At 34.8% G+C, this 16,417-nt stretch overlaps 1 protein-coding gene across 1 annotated transcript; it reads left to right on the top strand.

The window, feature by feature from the left end:
• Positions 1 to 105: 105 nt before the first annotated feature.
• Positions 106 to 13,527, top strand: LOC111635590 (protein Skeletor, isoforms B/C-like). The gene is made up of 16 exons (XM_023380593.1): positions 106 to 171; positions 7,042 to 7,182; positions 7,252 to 7,324; positions 7,398 to 7,506; positions 7,583 to 7,748; positions 10,055 to 10,127; positions 10,193 to 10,379; positions 10,499 to 10,598; positions 10,667 to 10,806; positions 10,873 to 10,999; positions 11,067 to 11,180; positions 11,250 to 11,465; positions 11,737 to 11,930; positions 12,146 to 12,206; positions 12,315 to 12,484; positions 12,556 to 13,527. The coding sequence occupies exons 1-16, from the start codon at positions 129 to 131 to the stop codon at positions 13,525 to 13,527; spliced, it is 2,886 nt and encodes a 961-aa protein (XP_023236361.1). The 5' UTR covers positions 106 to 128.
• Positions 13,528 to 16,417: the final 2,890 nt, after the last annotated feature.

Genomic DNA, 16,417 nt, shown 5'->3' with positions numbered 1-16,417 from the left:
CCGTCCACACTAGGTGCACGTGACTACTAACGTCCAAAGAGAAAGAGGCAAGCGACGGTCGTTGCTCCAAAGAGGAGGTAAAGCAGCGCATTACGGAAGAAGCGCTCAGAAGGCCGAACGAATTGGAAATGATACATCGCACCTTTCTGTTGCTCGTCTTCTGTATCTTAGGTAAGATCACCATTTTGCACTTAAGTTCTCCTCCATTAACCACTTACTTAATGGTAAACTAGTAAAATAATTCATTGTTTATGGAGTTATTTCGATTTGAAATATATTTTGATGCGCAAAAATTAAAATAAGACAATCCTTTCCTTTAATTTTATCTAGAATTTTATAATTTGCAATAATTCAAAATGACGCTAATTAAATTGTTACACATATTTAAATATTAAAGATTATTTCACTAATAGTTTATTAAAATATTTCTAAATTTAATATAAATATTTTATGATTAAAATGATTATTATTCAAGACCGCTTCTCGGTTGTTTAGATTCATAGAAAATGTGGACGTTAAGTCATTTAATAGTCATGAAATAATAAAAATTAGCGTTTGAATTTTATTATTTAATCGAATTTTAAATGTTGTGTGCATAAAATGCGTTGCAATTTTTCCTCATAACTAAAAAACTTACACGCTTTATAATCAGGTGGAAAATTTGTATTTGTATATGAGTGACTGTCGAGTTGAAAATTCCACTGGAAGACTCTTTAAGAGGGGCAAAATGCGAATTGCGTGAGGCAAAAGGACATATATTTTACGTGGGGATCATACTAAGCAGTTATTACAGCTCATTTAAATGCAATTTTCATACTAAACTTGACTAAAAGAGAGGTAGAGGAAAGCTTTAAGAAGTAGTTATCATTACTCTAAGAGAATTCCGCAAAACTTCTCTAATATCGAGTTAACAAAGCCGGAGGGAGAGTCGAAAAGTCAGGTAATGTTCAAGTAAAAAATAAGAAAAATGTTCAAGTAAATAGTAGGAAGCACGAGTCATCGGTCATGCGTTAAAAAGTATTTTGTACTCTTTTCTTAAACGGATACTTTCAAAACACGCGGCTCTAAGAACCATTGTTGCTGTAATAAATGGATAGATTAACAGTAAATGGACCAAATTCTCTGGCAGACTATAAATTAGGTTAAAGGTAATATTTATTATCCACTCAAATATTAACTAACGTGGCCCCTTTACGTCATTCTAGGGCTACGCCGTTAACGAAGGTAACTCGGTCCCTAACGCCATTACAACAGAATAGTGGCGAGAAATTCGTGTAAAATTTAAGAAAAGAAAGATAAATGGGTACATTTATTTCAAAAAAACGTCATTACGCAAACGTAACAGAACACAATCTCTGTATAGTTTCTAACTGGTTACTTAATTAATTGCCAAGTTAAATTTAACAAAGAAGAAAAATCTTTAATTGCAGGGTTAAATCAGATAAGAAAATGTTTAAGTTAAATAACCTGTTGTATTTAAACAATTCGTTAATGTTCCAGTCGAACGTGTAACGACGTCGTTTCCTTTTCTATACCAGCCACTTTTTTCCTGTAACACTTAATCGTCTTACTATCTTTCTCTCAGGCAACATTCCACTATGGTTTTCTACATGGAAACTTATAGCTCTACATCATGAATATTATTGAGACTTGGTCCGTTTGTATCATACTTACGCGTACTCGAAGACCCTTTCGTAGCTGCACAGTTCTAACATTCCATCAAGCAATTTCTATTGTACCAGTTCGGTATGTCTCATTACTTAAAATTCCACTCTCTCCAGTCTGTTTAAGTATGAAGAACAAGGATTATTATCGGATCAATTATGTATCAACGCTGACAATCATCAATAACTACTGTTAAAGATACGATCTGCTTGCATTTTCACCCCAATTTTTACTCTCAATTTGTTGCGAGTCTCTTTAAATTTCATTGTAACGATGGGAAACCGCAAATTCTACTCCAACAAGATTAAGGAAGATTTTTTTGTCTGCATAATTTCTAATAAGGTGCCTTTTTTTATCGCGAAACTGTCCTATATTTTTTTTCGATCACGCGCTAGTGAACTTATAGCCTGAGGGGTGAACAGTAAGTAAACAAACGACTACAACTGACTTGTGAATAATTGAACTGTGGATATCGTCTGTAAACGTTTCCGTAGGAACTGTATATTGTATATGCCAGAGATTTCCAAAGAGGGCTCTGGAAGGAAAAGCTGATAGTTCAAAGGGGAGAGAAATTAATTTTGAAACAAAGAAACGTGCGTAAGAAATATACATATTAAAATGGAGTAATAGTCTGAAAAGTTTGATAAACACCGGCATACGTTACTACAATAACAACGCATAGAGAAGTAACCGAAGATGTCACCGATGCAGTATAGGCTATATCCGGTTTATACATATATATTTATATACACTGTACTCGGTAGGAAACAAGAAAGGTAAACGGAAACATAAATTTCTCACTGGTGACGATCTAATAGCAGTACCTTATAAAAAGGATAGATTATTGCCTATTGTTTCATTCGTGACGAAATTATTGTTAGAAACAATGAAATAAATGGAGTTACTTTTTTCATTTAGATGTCGTAATTTTCATTCTAAGTTCAACCTTGGCACGATTATATTTTAAAGAAAGGAAGGACGACAAATATTTTGTTGTTTACACTATCCTCTATCCACCATATGTAACTTTCTTGACGAATCCCACGCGTTGAGTCATAAGCCGAGAATTAACTTGACAACTTTTACGTATTTCCGTGTTAGAAATTAAATAATTTATTAAAACTATAGCTAACAGGAATCAGAAGTATAAAATTAGATAAAGGAAATTAATAAAAATATAAAATAGTTTATGTAAATTCTTTTGAATATAAAGAAGCATAGGTAACCTACTTTCTCTGTTATGTAAACAATAGTTTTGTTTTACTTGTGCAAAGGAACAATTTACAAGTATTAGCTGTAAATTGTCGGTTTATCTACATCTTTTTATCGATAACAAAGCGTGTCTAACAACTAAGAAGACAAACTTCTGAAAAAACACCGCCATATTGTTGCAGAAAAGGTCGAAGGTATTCGTATCAGTTCGAGGAACTGCGAGAACGTTTTTCTCACGTCAAATTCGTGAGATACAGCTGTTTTGAGGTTAAAAACTATTTTTGAAGTTTACCCTCCGTACGATTTATTTTCATCGTTAAAATGACCCTCTTTACAATAGGAAAGTAAGTTTAATACCCTCAAAGTTTGAATTTTAATACTTTTAGTGTTACTTTTTCCCTACTCATAATAATTTTATAATACATTCTTAGCCATATTTCATATGGAAATCATGGATATGCAGTTTAATCCACAGAGTGGAGCATAAAATATGGGAAATTTGCATTAAAAAAGCTACTTTAGCTAGATTTCCATACTAGCTGGCACAAATATATGGGAAATTTACATGAAAAACGACCGTTTTAGTTGGCTTTCCACGCTATTTTGTATAACAATATTGAAGAAAACAAGAAAATCAGAACATTTCTTATCTAAGCTATCAAATTTTACCAGTTTTCTCCTAATTAACCTATTAAACTCGTCCGAATCGATAACCTGACACAAACGAAATTTCTCGTTGTAATGCGAAGGCTTTTTAAATTTTATTTTTGACTTTTATTTGTCCGTTTAATGCAAAAAAGAAAAATAATCTTTACAATATGACGATACGAAAACAATGGACGATCCTAGCTTCCTTATTCTTATCTCGACCCCCAGCGTACGAATTTAGGGCAAAATTTTGTCCAGGATGCCTCCAGAGAAAGATCTTTAGGGAGGATAACGACATCGAGTTGGGATTTTGCACGCAGTTTATTTTGCTATTAATAATGATATGTAATTAAATGTTTAACCTAGTAACATCGGTGGCTATACGTAATATTGCTTGGTCTGCCAATAGAAGGACTGAAAAGTAAGTCGGTGTCTCTGTCTGTTCAGAGTTAAAATTTCGGCTAAATTAGAGAGAAATTAAAACAGAAAGTAAAAATAGCAGGGGAGCTTTTGTTTTTTTTCAGGTAATTGAAATAAAGCCATTAGTTGCAGAAAGCGAGAGAGCAAATCTTAGAAAAATAAAGAAAAAGTAAAGTTTGTTGAATTCAAATTTTGTTCTACTTTACTGAAATGACTGAAGTCGCTAGCCTTCCCTTCCGTTCTACATTTCTTCTCATTACGGGCACTTTGATTTACTGGCAATTTCGCTATTCGAAAATTAAAACTCTGATACGTTCAGGAAATTGTTTCTAATATCATTTGAAATGAAAACAATTTAAATGTTACGATGCATTTATCCGCTTTTATGCCAAGTACTGAAGAAAAATAAACACTTTAGAATTGTAAAATTGATTATAGAATGAGCAAATGCTTGGCCAAGCATTAAAACTTTTGCAAAAGCAGACACGCCCGCTAAATCGGGGTGGATGCTCAAAATTTGACATTAATGTTAACAATCCGTTAACCGACTACACTTTCAGTTTTTAATTTAAAAAAATAAAGAAGTTGAATGAATAGGAAGCCCAAAGATTCTCTTTTATCTTCAATCTTTATCGGGTTATTAATAAATCTACAAGCGATGAAAATAATTTCAATGGTTGTCACTCATTTTTATGTATAAGTTTATTCATCTTCTCGTATATTAAATGAAAATGCTATGCCGTTAGAAATTGCATTAGTTTTAATGGTGGCGGCGAGACAACGATGCGTAACGTTTCAATATAATTTTAATTATTTTGCCACTAAACATTTTCGACTTGAAAAATCTATCGTATTTAAGTAATATTTCAAGACGCTTAAGGGATTTCTTTAATCCTCTCCTTCGTAAATAAATTTACAGCCACGTTAAATAACTTAATTATAGATAATGTCGCTCTTAGTAGAAACTCACTTTTTATATAATTTTGTTCTAGTTAAGATTTATACGTAAAAAAGAAGTCATGAGAGAAGCCGATTAACTGAAATCCCACACTCGTTGAATGGGGGTCGTTGACGCTCGAATCTTCTCCCTATTTAGCGCGGAGACGAAATTTAATTAAACTTAGCTTTAGGGCCCTACTAAATATAAACGCTTTATATAGCTTAGCATTGTTTTGTCTCTCTTTAGATGCCCTAGAACCGAGTTGGCGTATTCTCTTCTTCCTCCTTACGTCACGTTGGCAATAGAAGGGTTAAGTGTTTTACAAGTGGACTAAACTGTTCTCTATTAGTAAATCGTGCTGCGCGTAATCGCTTCCATCTCGTGTAAGGTTGGAAAATAATTAAAACACGTTCGAATGGCGGAACTTTTCTCAACGGGAAAACCCGAATGAAATGCTGCCGGAGAACAAAGAAATTGCGGGAACAAAAAGTGGCCTCGAATGAGTTTCGACGGCAAATATAAAAAGCCGAGATGCGAATAAGGACAAGGTTATGTTCGAACGAGGAACATTTTGTCGTCTGATGGCTTTTTTCTTTTTGTCAAACAGTCAGAAATAATTTTCTTGGCTCGTTCGTTAACCTCTACCGAATAAAACTATTTTATTATTACGTGATTCGTGCATTGAAAATCGTTTATGCGAAACGAAAAGCCAGTAAAATTGCAGTTGTCGCCACGTTTCTTCTCAATGTTTTAAACTATTTCGCGCTGTAAAATGAAATCGCTTACATCGAAAACGTGGCCACGAGTCAACGGTTGATATTCGTTTATTTATTTCATTGTAATATTAATTTAAACGATTAGAAAGCAACTTCCACTAACTTATTCAAGCGTTATTTACGATTTTGCTCACTAATTACATAATTTGTATTGAAGTTTTTATCTTGTATGATTGTTTACACTAAAGTGCGACCAATTCTAAATCCTGTTTCCTTTATAAAAAAAAGAAGACAAAGTCTTGAAACCTAAAAACTTGAAAAAATACTCTGTCAAATGCCGTATTATACAATTTTTAATTGGGAATTTATTCCGAAGAACTTACCTTTCCTCATTCTTTTTATTGATAAACCACCGAACGCAGAAGTTGACCCGGAAAAAGTAGCCTCTCGTCCTTGATTTAGAACTCGATTATCAAGTTGCATCGACACGAGCAAAGCTTCCGTTATAGACGGTCCTTTTTTGTCACGTAAAAAGCTATCGGACGAATATTTCAACTCTTATCTTCTGAAACTCTCAAACGAAATTTAATGTCAATTTTCTCCGTGTAGATCTTTGAGTTTCTTCTATCACGACTCGCAAGACTTTTTCAATGCTCAGAAAAACAAGTTTCAAACTACATAACTGCATTGGTCGTAACTGAAAACATAAGGCTGCGTACACACTAGGCGTTTTTAAGCGCGAGTTAGCTCGGCGTTCGACGAGCGTTTTTGGAGCGTACGCACTGACTCAGTTTGGAAATGGACGTGAAAGTAACTGCTTGCGTGCCCCTCCTCCATCGTCGCTATAAAAGACGATGGCAGAGGCAAAGAGAATTTTGGGTGCACCCAATATTACGAGATAGACTGACGCATGGAATGTTTGCGACGTTGTATCCAAAACTAAGGCCCTGTATACACTAGGCGTTTTTCAACGCGCGTTAAACGCGCGTTTAACGCCGAGCTAACGCGCGTTAGCTCGGCGTTCGACGAGCGTTAGTTCGGCGTTTAGCACTGGCTCAGTTTGGAAATGGACGAGAAAGTAATTGATTGTGTGTGCTCCTCCATCGTCGCTATAAGGCAGCACATATATCTCAAAGCGCCCGCAAAGTGCCCGCAAAACGCGCGTTTTAACAAAAATCTATAATCGCGCGTTTGAGTGTGTACGCCTATATAGAACTCTTGGTTCTTTGAAACGCGCGTTTAAAAACGCTTAGTGTGTACACAGCCTAATTCATATATTATAGATTACTCAATTATATTTTCATATATTTTATGGCATATCGATAACTCGAAGAACTGTTCTAAATTTTGTCTACAATCTTCTTCCGAAATTATGGAAATACCCTTAAAAAGCAGTTTTCGAGTTACCATTTATAAACTTAAATTACTTTTTCCTTCTAGGATTCACTATTGCAGCCCCTTATTATGGAACAAAAATAGGCAAATTCAACACCCATTTTCATGACGTAACTGGAGATGTTTACGCTGTCGATGACAAGAGAATATTCGTCAAAGGGTTTACTTACGATGGAGCTGGACCAGGTAAACTAGTATTTTATATAAAGAACTTACGTGATCGAACCAAAGTACAATTTAAAATTTCTATTTCAGATGCTTTCTTCTGGGCTGGAAAGACCTCCAGACCGGATGCCACCGGTTTCATAATCCCAGACGAAAAAGGAGGGTAAGTCTACAAAAAATGTAGTCCGTACGTTGCTAGATTCTTCTAAGTAAACACGTTTTCGTTTGTCTGATAGAACCAAACCTCTGAAAGCTTACCGCAATAAAGATTTGCTCTTGAAATTACCAGAAGGTAAAACACTGAAAGACATCAAATGGCTAGCCGTTTGGTGCAGAAAATTTCACGTAAGTTCATACGAAAATTAATTTTGAATCGTGTATTTGATTGTAGTTACATATTCTTAATTATGACTTTCTTCAGGCCAACTTTGCCGATCTGCCAATTCCTAGAAACTTACAAATACCCAGACCCACTAATATTGGCAAGATGTCATCCTTACAGCACGGCGTTTCTTCCGGCAAGGTCATGGTCCTAGATTCGCAAACATTTTTGGTGCCAGATTTTACCTACGATGGACAAGGACCCGGTAAAACTCCATCTTTGATAGTTCGTGGACCAACGCGAAACGGTTGGCGTGTTACACCAACCCCTTTTATCCCACGAAATCGCCATTTTGTTTCCCATCGACGGGTTATTCCTAATAGAAATTTGGGAATAACTCGATACAATCAGCGCCATTTTTAAATATAATACAGCGCCGTATAGCTTCTACTAACAACGCACATAAATTTTAAAAATTAACGAAATTGATGTTAACAGAGGCCAGTATATTGTATTTCTACGCCATTATTTCGATAATAAAGTGAAATTTGCGTCTTGGTGCCAAAAGTAATTTGTGATTTATCAAATTTATTTATTATGAATTGATTAGAGAACGTGGCATTGCAATAAGCGTGTTTCTGTAAAAAAGTATAAACGAATATGTCGTTTATAACTGTCCTATTGTCTAGTGTAGCACTGATTGCGAGATCATTTATTCCAAAACAGAAAATTTTAGTCGAAATTAGGCTCATAATGGCCAAACAATGGCCACCATAGCCATACGCTTACAACTTTTAAAAAATAAGTATTGCAAGTGACACAGTAGAAAATATTTCATATTATTGTTTCAATACACATAATACACTAATAACATGATAATATACACTTTATTATTGTCACTATATTTTACAATAATTCTTGGTATAATTAGAAGTACAGTGCATCAGTGTACGAATGAATGCAGTAATTGAACTTACTCTTAAACGATGGTGATTTTTCCTCGTCCCTCCTACCATTTTTGCTGTCTTTCAATATATATTTTTATTAACTTAGGTGTATGGATGCAGTTATCTGCTCCATGCAGAAAATGCTTTTAAATTTTAATATCGAATCCTTCTTTAAACGATGATAGTAACACTAATACTGAAATTACGAGCCACAAATGCCTTGAAAAGATTGTTCAAATTCAAACTCTTATTTCAGATGATAATTATCGTCACGAAATCTCCCAACCATTCTAAACCATTGTCAAATAATCGAGTTGTCAATTATTTTTCATACCAATATTCAAACTGCACGTAATTGCTTATGTATTTTACTTTCAGAAGTACAGTACATTCATAGAATATCTTGTCAAAGATACTTAGTATTTTATTCATGTCTTTCGTAAGTATGATGTCTCGAAAACCTATATCTATATATGATTGCAAGTCATAAAATATTAGTAATCGTTGCATTCTTCATCGTGTTTTCCTCGTCTATCTCAAACAGATATTTGCATCAGCCCTTTCATTTTCAGAGTCATAAATGAAGAAAGTTTACCTTCGATTCATAAAAATGGAAAGAAATGCAATTTTGTGTATCTATAAAGACATTTCTAAACCTTTTGTTTTTTAATTTTAAGAAACTTTCAAAAGTTTAGATCTTAATCGGAATACAGATAAGGTGCTTGCGTTAGTTTTATGGGAAGAGGAGGATGAATTTTTTGGAGTCTACGTGAGTATATATTATGCAGTTTAATACAAAATAATAATTATTTATTTTCGATGCTTTGCGAATTCGATGCATCATTACAATTACTAATCTCCCTTATCATTTAGCACGAATTGACATAACTGACGAGTTCGTATTTGAAATTAGGCTCGAAAAGATAAATAGCAAATTTCAGAAAAATCACTCATTCCATATTTAGACGTTCGTAGTTCCTACAATACTAAGTGAAAGTACAGGATGGCTCAAAAGTCAGTTAACCGTTGCGAAGACATAATTTCCGTCTTGTTCGATAACCAGTTGTACCAAAATGAATGCAATTCCGTGCTAAGTTTTTAAAAGAAAGCCAATGTTTTAAACCCAGATTACTATTTATATTTACAATTGTGCCACGAACACACGAAACAAAACACGGTTAACTGACTTTTGGGCCATTCTGTAAACATTTGCTATTTAAGTTCCATATCAGTTGTGATTTACAAATTAACAATAGCTTTTATTGTTACTAATGCGTTTAACTTAATATCTAGTCGGTAGCGGAGTTCTCGACACTCAATGTATAATTCATTCAGAAAATTACAAAATTTTGTTTGCTTAAAATCTAACAAACTACAGCTTAAACCTCGAGAAGGGTGCAGTTCGTAGCGTCACGCTTTAAAATTTGTACTTAATTTTTAAAATTATGCTTTCGGTACTAACTTGAGAGGAAATATTGCGAGATTATCGAGATTGTCTTGATGAACTTTCAGCATTTTATTAAGACAGGCTTGGTGAACTTTCAGTATTGCATTCTGTTGTTCTAAGTTAGAGTTAAATTACTTGTTACGTAGAATTAAGTTACTCATTATTTTAATTTTTCAGCTGCTTATTGGTGGGTATCTAAAGGGGCCAGACAGAACGAACGTGGATTGAGATTGAAAGATGAAAATGGAAGGTGAGTTTGAAACGCTCCCGTGTTCTTTGCTGTGCGTGAAAACTCACAATAGCTGTTTCGTTTAGCCCCGCTCCACTTCCTCAATATACTGGCAAAACTGTAGTGATATCCCTACCTGATATCAAAAGTATTTACGATTATGACTGGTTGGGTGTGTGGTGCGAAGAATTTAATGTCGATTTCGGAAACGTCAAGATACCTCATCATATTGCGGTTCCTCCATCTTTGAATAGTTTAGGAGTTAAGACTGAGGTAATTTCTCTCTGCCTCCACCTGTCGTGTTCAATTTCCCGAATGGCGCATTGTCACCACTAGAAAGCACATTTCTCTAATTTAAATTTGGTTGTAATAATGAATTTCTGCAATTTTAGAACAAGTTGAACTGCGAAGTCCTCCTCGACGATTTAGGTTTCGAGTTAAGATGGGTGGTAGAAGAAAATGACGTCATTATGCAGCTGGTTGCAAAAATAGGTAAAAATTGCTAGAAAATTAAAAAACGATTGTTTAAACGCTTTAAAATTAACAATATTTTTTTGCAGATAAAGAAGAATATATGGCTTTTGGATTTAGCAAGAACGATACTTTCACTCAGATGGTAGATGCTGATGCTATAATTACGTGGATAGATGGGGCCAATCGAGGTCACGCTGTTGATTATTATTTGGAGTCGAAACAACAAGTGAGTGATATTTCTAACTAATTAAAATAATAATTACGGTTCAATAAATATCTCTCTACTTATCAGTGCGTGGGGAATCGCGGTGTATGTCCAGACACTAAGTATTCTTCGGCTCAAGAAAATGTAGTGCTCATGAATGCGGCGATCGTAAATGGTTACACCATGATAACTTTCAGGCGTCCTCAGTTGGGTGGTGAGAACTTCATTTAAAAAGTATTTATTTATCGATTATTCACGTCTCACAAATCGAATTTTTTTAGTTGATGCGAAATATGATCAACATATCTACTCGGATGGTCCTCAAGCAGTTATGTGGGCAATTGGGCAGATAAACAATCGAGGAGAGGCTTCTTATCATAAGCACAAGACGAAAGGTTAGTCGGTTAATTAATTATCTGATTATTCACTTAAAATCCTAAACTTAACGATTTATAACCTTTTAGGAAACTATCTGATCGACTTCTTTCGACCACCTCTTTGGAACTGTCCCGAACCAGGTGACTATTCATCTGAGCACAAAGAAACGACCACCACTACAACTACAGAAGAACCAAAAACTGATGCTTGGGACATACAACCTATAGTATGCCCAGCGGATCAAACATTTAGGGTACAGATTGGTCCAACTGGAGGCAAGCGCGGTTATCAGGCTATTACCGGTACGATTCAAATGATTCAAACAATAAATAACAATAATTTTTTTTAATTAAAACATTCAAACATAAGTGGTCCTCTGCGCTTTAAGAAAGATGTGATCCAAACGTATTTTACGCGCGATTAATTGAAAAATGAGATATTGATAAAATGGAAGTATCTATACTTTTGAAAAGTACAGTATATCTTTAGCCAATCCTCGACCGTTTTCATATAAAAACTGCAGAGACCGCTTGTGTTAAATATTATACTTCATTTAAACTATTTACTTTTTAGGAAACGTCGGATGGGGCATTGCCTGGTATGTTAATGGAATATTGGTACCGGAACTAACAGTACAACGCGGTAAAACGTACACTTTCCTGGTAGAAGGTGGCTACGACGCACAGAATCCTTCTCGTCATCACCCTCTCTACATTACAGATGATCCGGAAGGTGGTTACGAATATAAATCGGAGGCGAATAAACGAGTAAGAAATTCATATTAAAATTCCACGCGGTGTGTATGGTTTATATTTTGAATAAATTACATTTTGAAATAAATTTTGAATAAATTACATGAATTTCGACCTGAAGATGGCCTATTAACTAGGCTGAAAACGTTTGTTTTTTCAAATTATATTTATTTCTCGGCAAAAAAAAGGTGTTTTGTTTCTTAAATTACATGAATTGGATTTCCTTGCAGAAAGTAACCATCTTTGCTGGTGTAGGTATTAATAGAAGCGGAAAAGTTGTACCAACTGCAAGTAGGTCTCATTAATAAACTAATAAAATTTATTTATTAGGTTTTATAATGTAATAATATAATATTATATTATATCAAATAAATAATATGGGCATCTCATAACTTTTAGCTGGAAGACTTTGCGAGTGGAAGATCCCCACTAATCGCACAGTTAAACCTGATGACTACGAGACTTTCGAAAATTTCCAACGACAGTTGACATTGAAATGTGAAAATGGAAAGGCAGGAGTCATGTCGTGGAAACCAGATAGAAATACACCAGATCTTGTGTACTATCAGGTAAATTTACTCCACTTCTAAAATCAGATTTTCATTCAAAGCTTATTAATTATTTTTAAATCAATTTTTAGTGCTTCACTCACCGATTTTTGGGCTGGAAGATTCACGTTGTAGACTCTTGTAAAGAAGACAGAATTTTAGAGCCATCGGCTAGTGGAAGAACAACCAATAACATTTATTACAAGACAGATAATCATTTGTTAAAAACCACAACGGCAGCACCCGTTGATTATGAAATTATATATTATGACTATGTAGACGAGCTAGATAATAAAACTTCCACCGAAATATATCCAGATATCATCAAAGTAAAGAATCAGCATTATCCTCCTACATCTTCAGTCACCAAATGGCCCGCTGCAGTATTCACACCAGAAAGAGTGACAACCAGGCCAACTCATCGACCTACTTATCGATTTACCACCACCACCACCACCACTTCAACACAAAGACCTCGAAAACAGACTGTTAGAAACAATTACCAAAGCTATCCTTACAGGGGGACAACTAGAAGACCCTTTTCCAAACCCAGTAATGTATATCAAGAAGGGTTTGTTCCCTTGATTATTCGAACCAACAGAACTCTAGAAGATTTGTTTCAAGGAAAACCACGAAGAGAACCAATATCTCGCCACGACACTGTCAGTTCATCGAACCAGCCTAAATTTGGAGAAAGGATAAGGAAACCAGGATCTGTTCCTTTGTTGGTACATAATGCAAATAATTTAAAACATAAGAATAATTTCCTTTCTTCTGTTCTACCTACCGATATTCGTTTCTCTACCCTGATACCGGATGATAAACATCCGAAACCTTCCAAAGGTCCTCTCTTGCCAATGTTGGTACCCTTACCACACGAAAATTTGAAAAATACAAGAATCAATCATAGGCATAAAGAGAAACCTAAGCCTTTAATTCCTATAGTATTGAGAAGTGGACAAGGTCCTAATGCCACTTACCCTATTTTAGATCACGTACTTTCTCTGATTGCAGAAGACCAGTATCATCCGGGGTTCGCGTCATCCAGATTTTCTCGAGTGTAACCAACGACAGCTTGTTAAAAATTAAGCCGTCTTTTATGCAGAAGGAAATTTATATATTAATGTAACACGGCTTATTCTGGACTGAGACATATTTATGATTCAAATGGAGCCACGTACAGCAAGAAAATTTTCTTGTTGCACATTATTAGCTTTTGTAGTATCGTTGTCATTAACTTCTCTAATTTTAACCTAAGTAAAGCCAAATCCTCCGCCATCTTCAATTGCAATGTACAGATGATAAAATCTGGATATACACCAGAAACTTTAAACTAATCCTTTTGATACGGTGGCTTCTATGTACAGTACAGTACAGTGCGGTACTCAGACGCAATTAGAAACGGCAGCGAAACAATAAACCAAAGTTACATCTGAAGCATTCATATATTTTTTTAAATTAACATTTTCTCTATCGTTAGCTAAACTCATTTTGTGTATTTGTTACACGTGTTAATGCCCTTATACATAATAGTATTTTAAAGAATAAGATACAGTAAATGTGTCTTGTGAATATTTGTAATTTTGTAACAATAAAACAAATTTTTATTTTCTTTTTTTCTAATTTTACGTAGAATTATCAGCAAATATTTTACACCAAAATTGTCGATGTTACTGCTGTTACTAAGGCCCACAACTGATCGTAGTTATATATGATGGTTTCTGTTAGTTGTACTAATATTTTGTATAATTAGATTGAGCCAATAGACTAACAGAAAAAGTAAACTTGGTTTTGCTGATTTTCAGTAAGCAAACAGATGCTTGGTTCGATGTGAGATCGGCCAGCATGGGAAAAAACAATATCTCAATATTATCCAATATCCCAATACTACGAAGTTCTAGACAGGATAACCAGCAACGAATTGCTTAACTTTGTCCGGAAACATGCCTGGAAAGTTAAAACTGCGTGTGGTGTCATCTGTTACGATATTTTATTTAAAAATCATTTTATATAATTAATTTAATTGTTATAAAATGGCAAAAAGCTTAATTTTGAGAATAGGGTCGGGTTTTATAAGAAATTGTAAATGATGATAACGAGTAAAATCTTCATTAAGTCCGACTCCCCTCAAGACATAACACACTCCTTCGACCTCAAACCACCAAAATTTAATAGCAACAAATTCCCCAATACGCAAACTTCCCTGCAAAATTTCAGAAATTTCCGACAAAAGACACTGAAGTTATTAAGCTTCAAAATGGATAAACAAAATCGTACCCCACAGTAACATCCATACATACAGAAAAAACCTGGAATTTTTTGCATTTCTCGACGTTTCGAGGTCCCCTAAGTCCAAAAATGTAATAATCTTACTTGTTAGTGGGGCGACTTTTTACCGATCGGCATACTTTCCCCCAGTTACACGAGTATATAACAGCCGGAAAAATAATACATACTATTTAACATTGGTATCCCGAGTAGAAGCCGGTGTAGGAGACCATTTGATTTGATACTTGGAGATTTGATTAGATAACATATAATCAAATCTCGATATACCGTTCTCCTAAATAGCACTTCTTTTTATAGCATCATTAAATTCACTTAAAGAGATCGTCTCTATCGATATTAAATAGGGAACTTTTCTGTATCTGTAAATTACGAACTCGGAGATTTTGCATCGGAAATGGCATTGTTATCACCGAATTACGTGAATTTCAAACTCGCAAACTTAATATCGAGGTCTGCACACAAGTTCATAAATAATTCTTATTATTTTAAGTACTTCGGTTAAGTGCCACAATCAAATTAGTCCCAAATTTAGGGACGAATAAATGACAACACTAAATCCAAGTTTAAATGTCAACGTTTTCAATTTTCGTTAGTAATTTCTTTATAAAATTAAAATTGATTAGAAATAACAAGAAAAATAAGTACTGTACAATCATTAAAATTATTATAGAAATAGACGATAGCTTTAAATTAATATAAAATCTAGAAATTAACAACACGAAAGAGTTTAAATCCTATAGAAAAGTTCACACGTTAGAGCGTTAGAGGGGTGTGTGCACTCCAGTTAAGAAACACTTCTTAATAGCTAGCGATGACTTTTAATACTAATAAATTTCAAAAATTCCAACATCCGACAAGAGGAGCAACAACAAAAAATGAATGTTCCAACTTCGGTTTGTATATTTAACACCCGCCGATACCAAATTTAGTTACTATGTCATTTTATATTGCTTGAACTAGCTCAGCTTTCATATTTTTCTGGCCACTGCAGTTGGAATACGAGTTGATATTGCCGCTGCCAGTTTGAGTTAGGATGTCTGACATTGCTGATGTCATCTTCGATTAGGAAGTTTCGTTCTCTGGCTCTACGAGGAACGTATTCGAAGAAAACGTACGAAGCGAACGGGGGGATGATAACAGACTAAAACCCGAGCAGAGAACGGTCTGAGAAAGGCACTGCGACCTCGAGATGCGAATTTTTATAGAATTTATCTCTGGATCAAACGATCCAATTGGTCCCGAATCTTCCTCGGGTCACCCCGGTTGGTTTCTTTCTGTATTTGAGGAGAACTGCAACCCAATCGCGTTACGGTGAAGGTCGAGCCGCCACGCTTAACCCGATACCGCATCTCGATCTCCCGGGGATGTTTAAATGAACTTGGCAACTTTTGTTCGTATTTTAATAAGTTTCTTCTTGTCTCTTAAGAACTTCTATTAGGTTTTTCACGACGTTTTTATTAAACGAAACATTTTGTTCGAGTTAGAATTATCTATTATTTTCGAAAGGATAATTTAGCGTAGTTTAGTGGGTATTCGGATCTTGTCCGGAACCTCCCAAACCTAAAATTTCTCAACTAAGCTTTAGACAAGTTTAACTCGCAGATAAATACTGTATTTAAAAACCGAAATAACCTCGAAGACATGACAATTAAGAAACTGATGTTA

The sequence above is a fragment of the Centruroides sculpturatus genome, unplaced genomic scaffold (genome assembly GCF_000671375.1).
Source record: "Centruroides sculpturatus isolate CEXI.00-Female unplaced genomic scaffold, Cexi_2.0 scaffold970, whole genome shotgun sequence".
NCBI lineage: Eukaryota > Metazoa > Arthropoda > Arachnida > Scorpiones > Buthidae > Centruroides > Centruroides sculpturatus.
The sequence above is the reverse complement of the archived record's forward strand: the minus strand, read 5'-3'. Positions and strand labels throughout refer to the sequence as shown.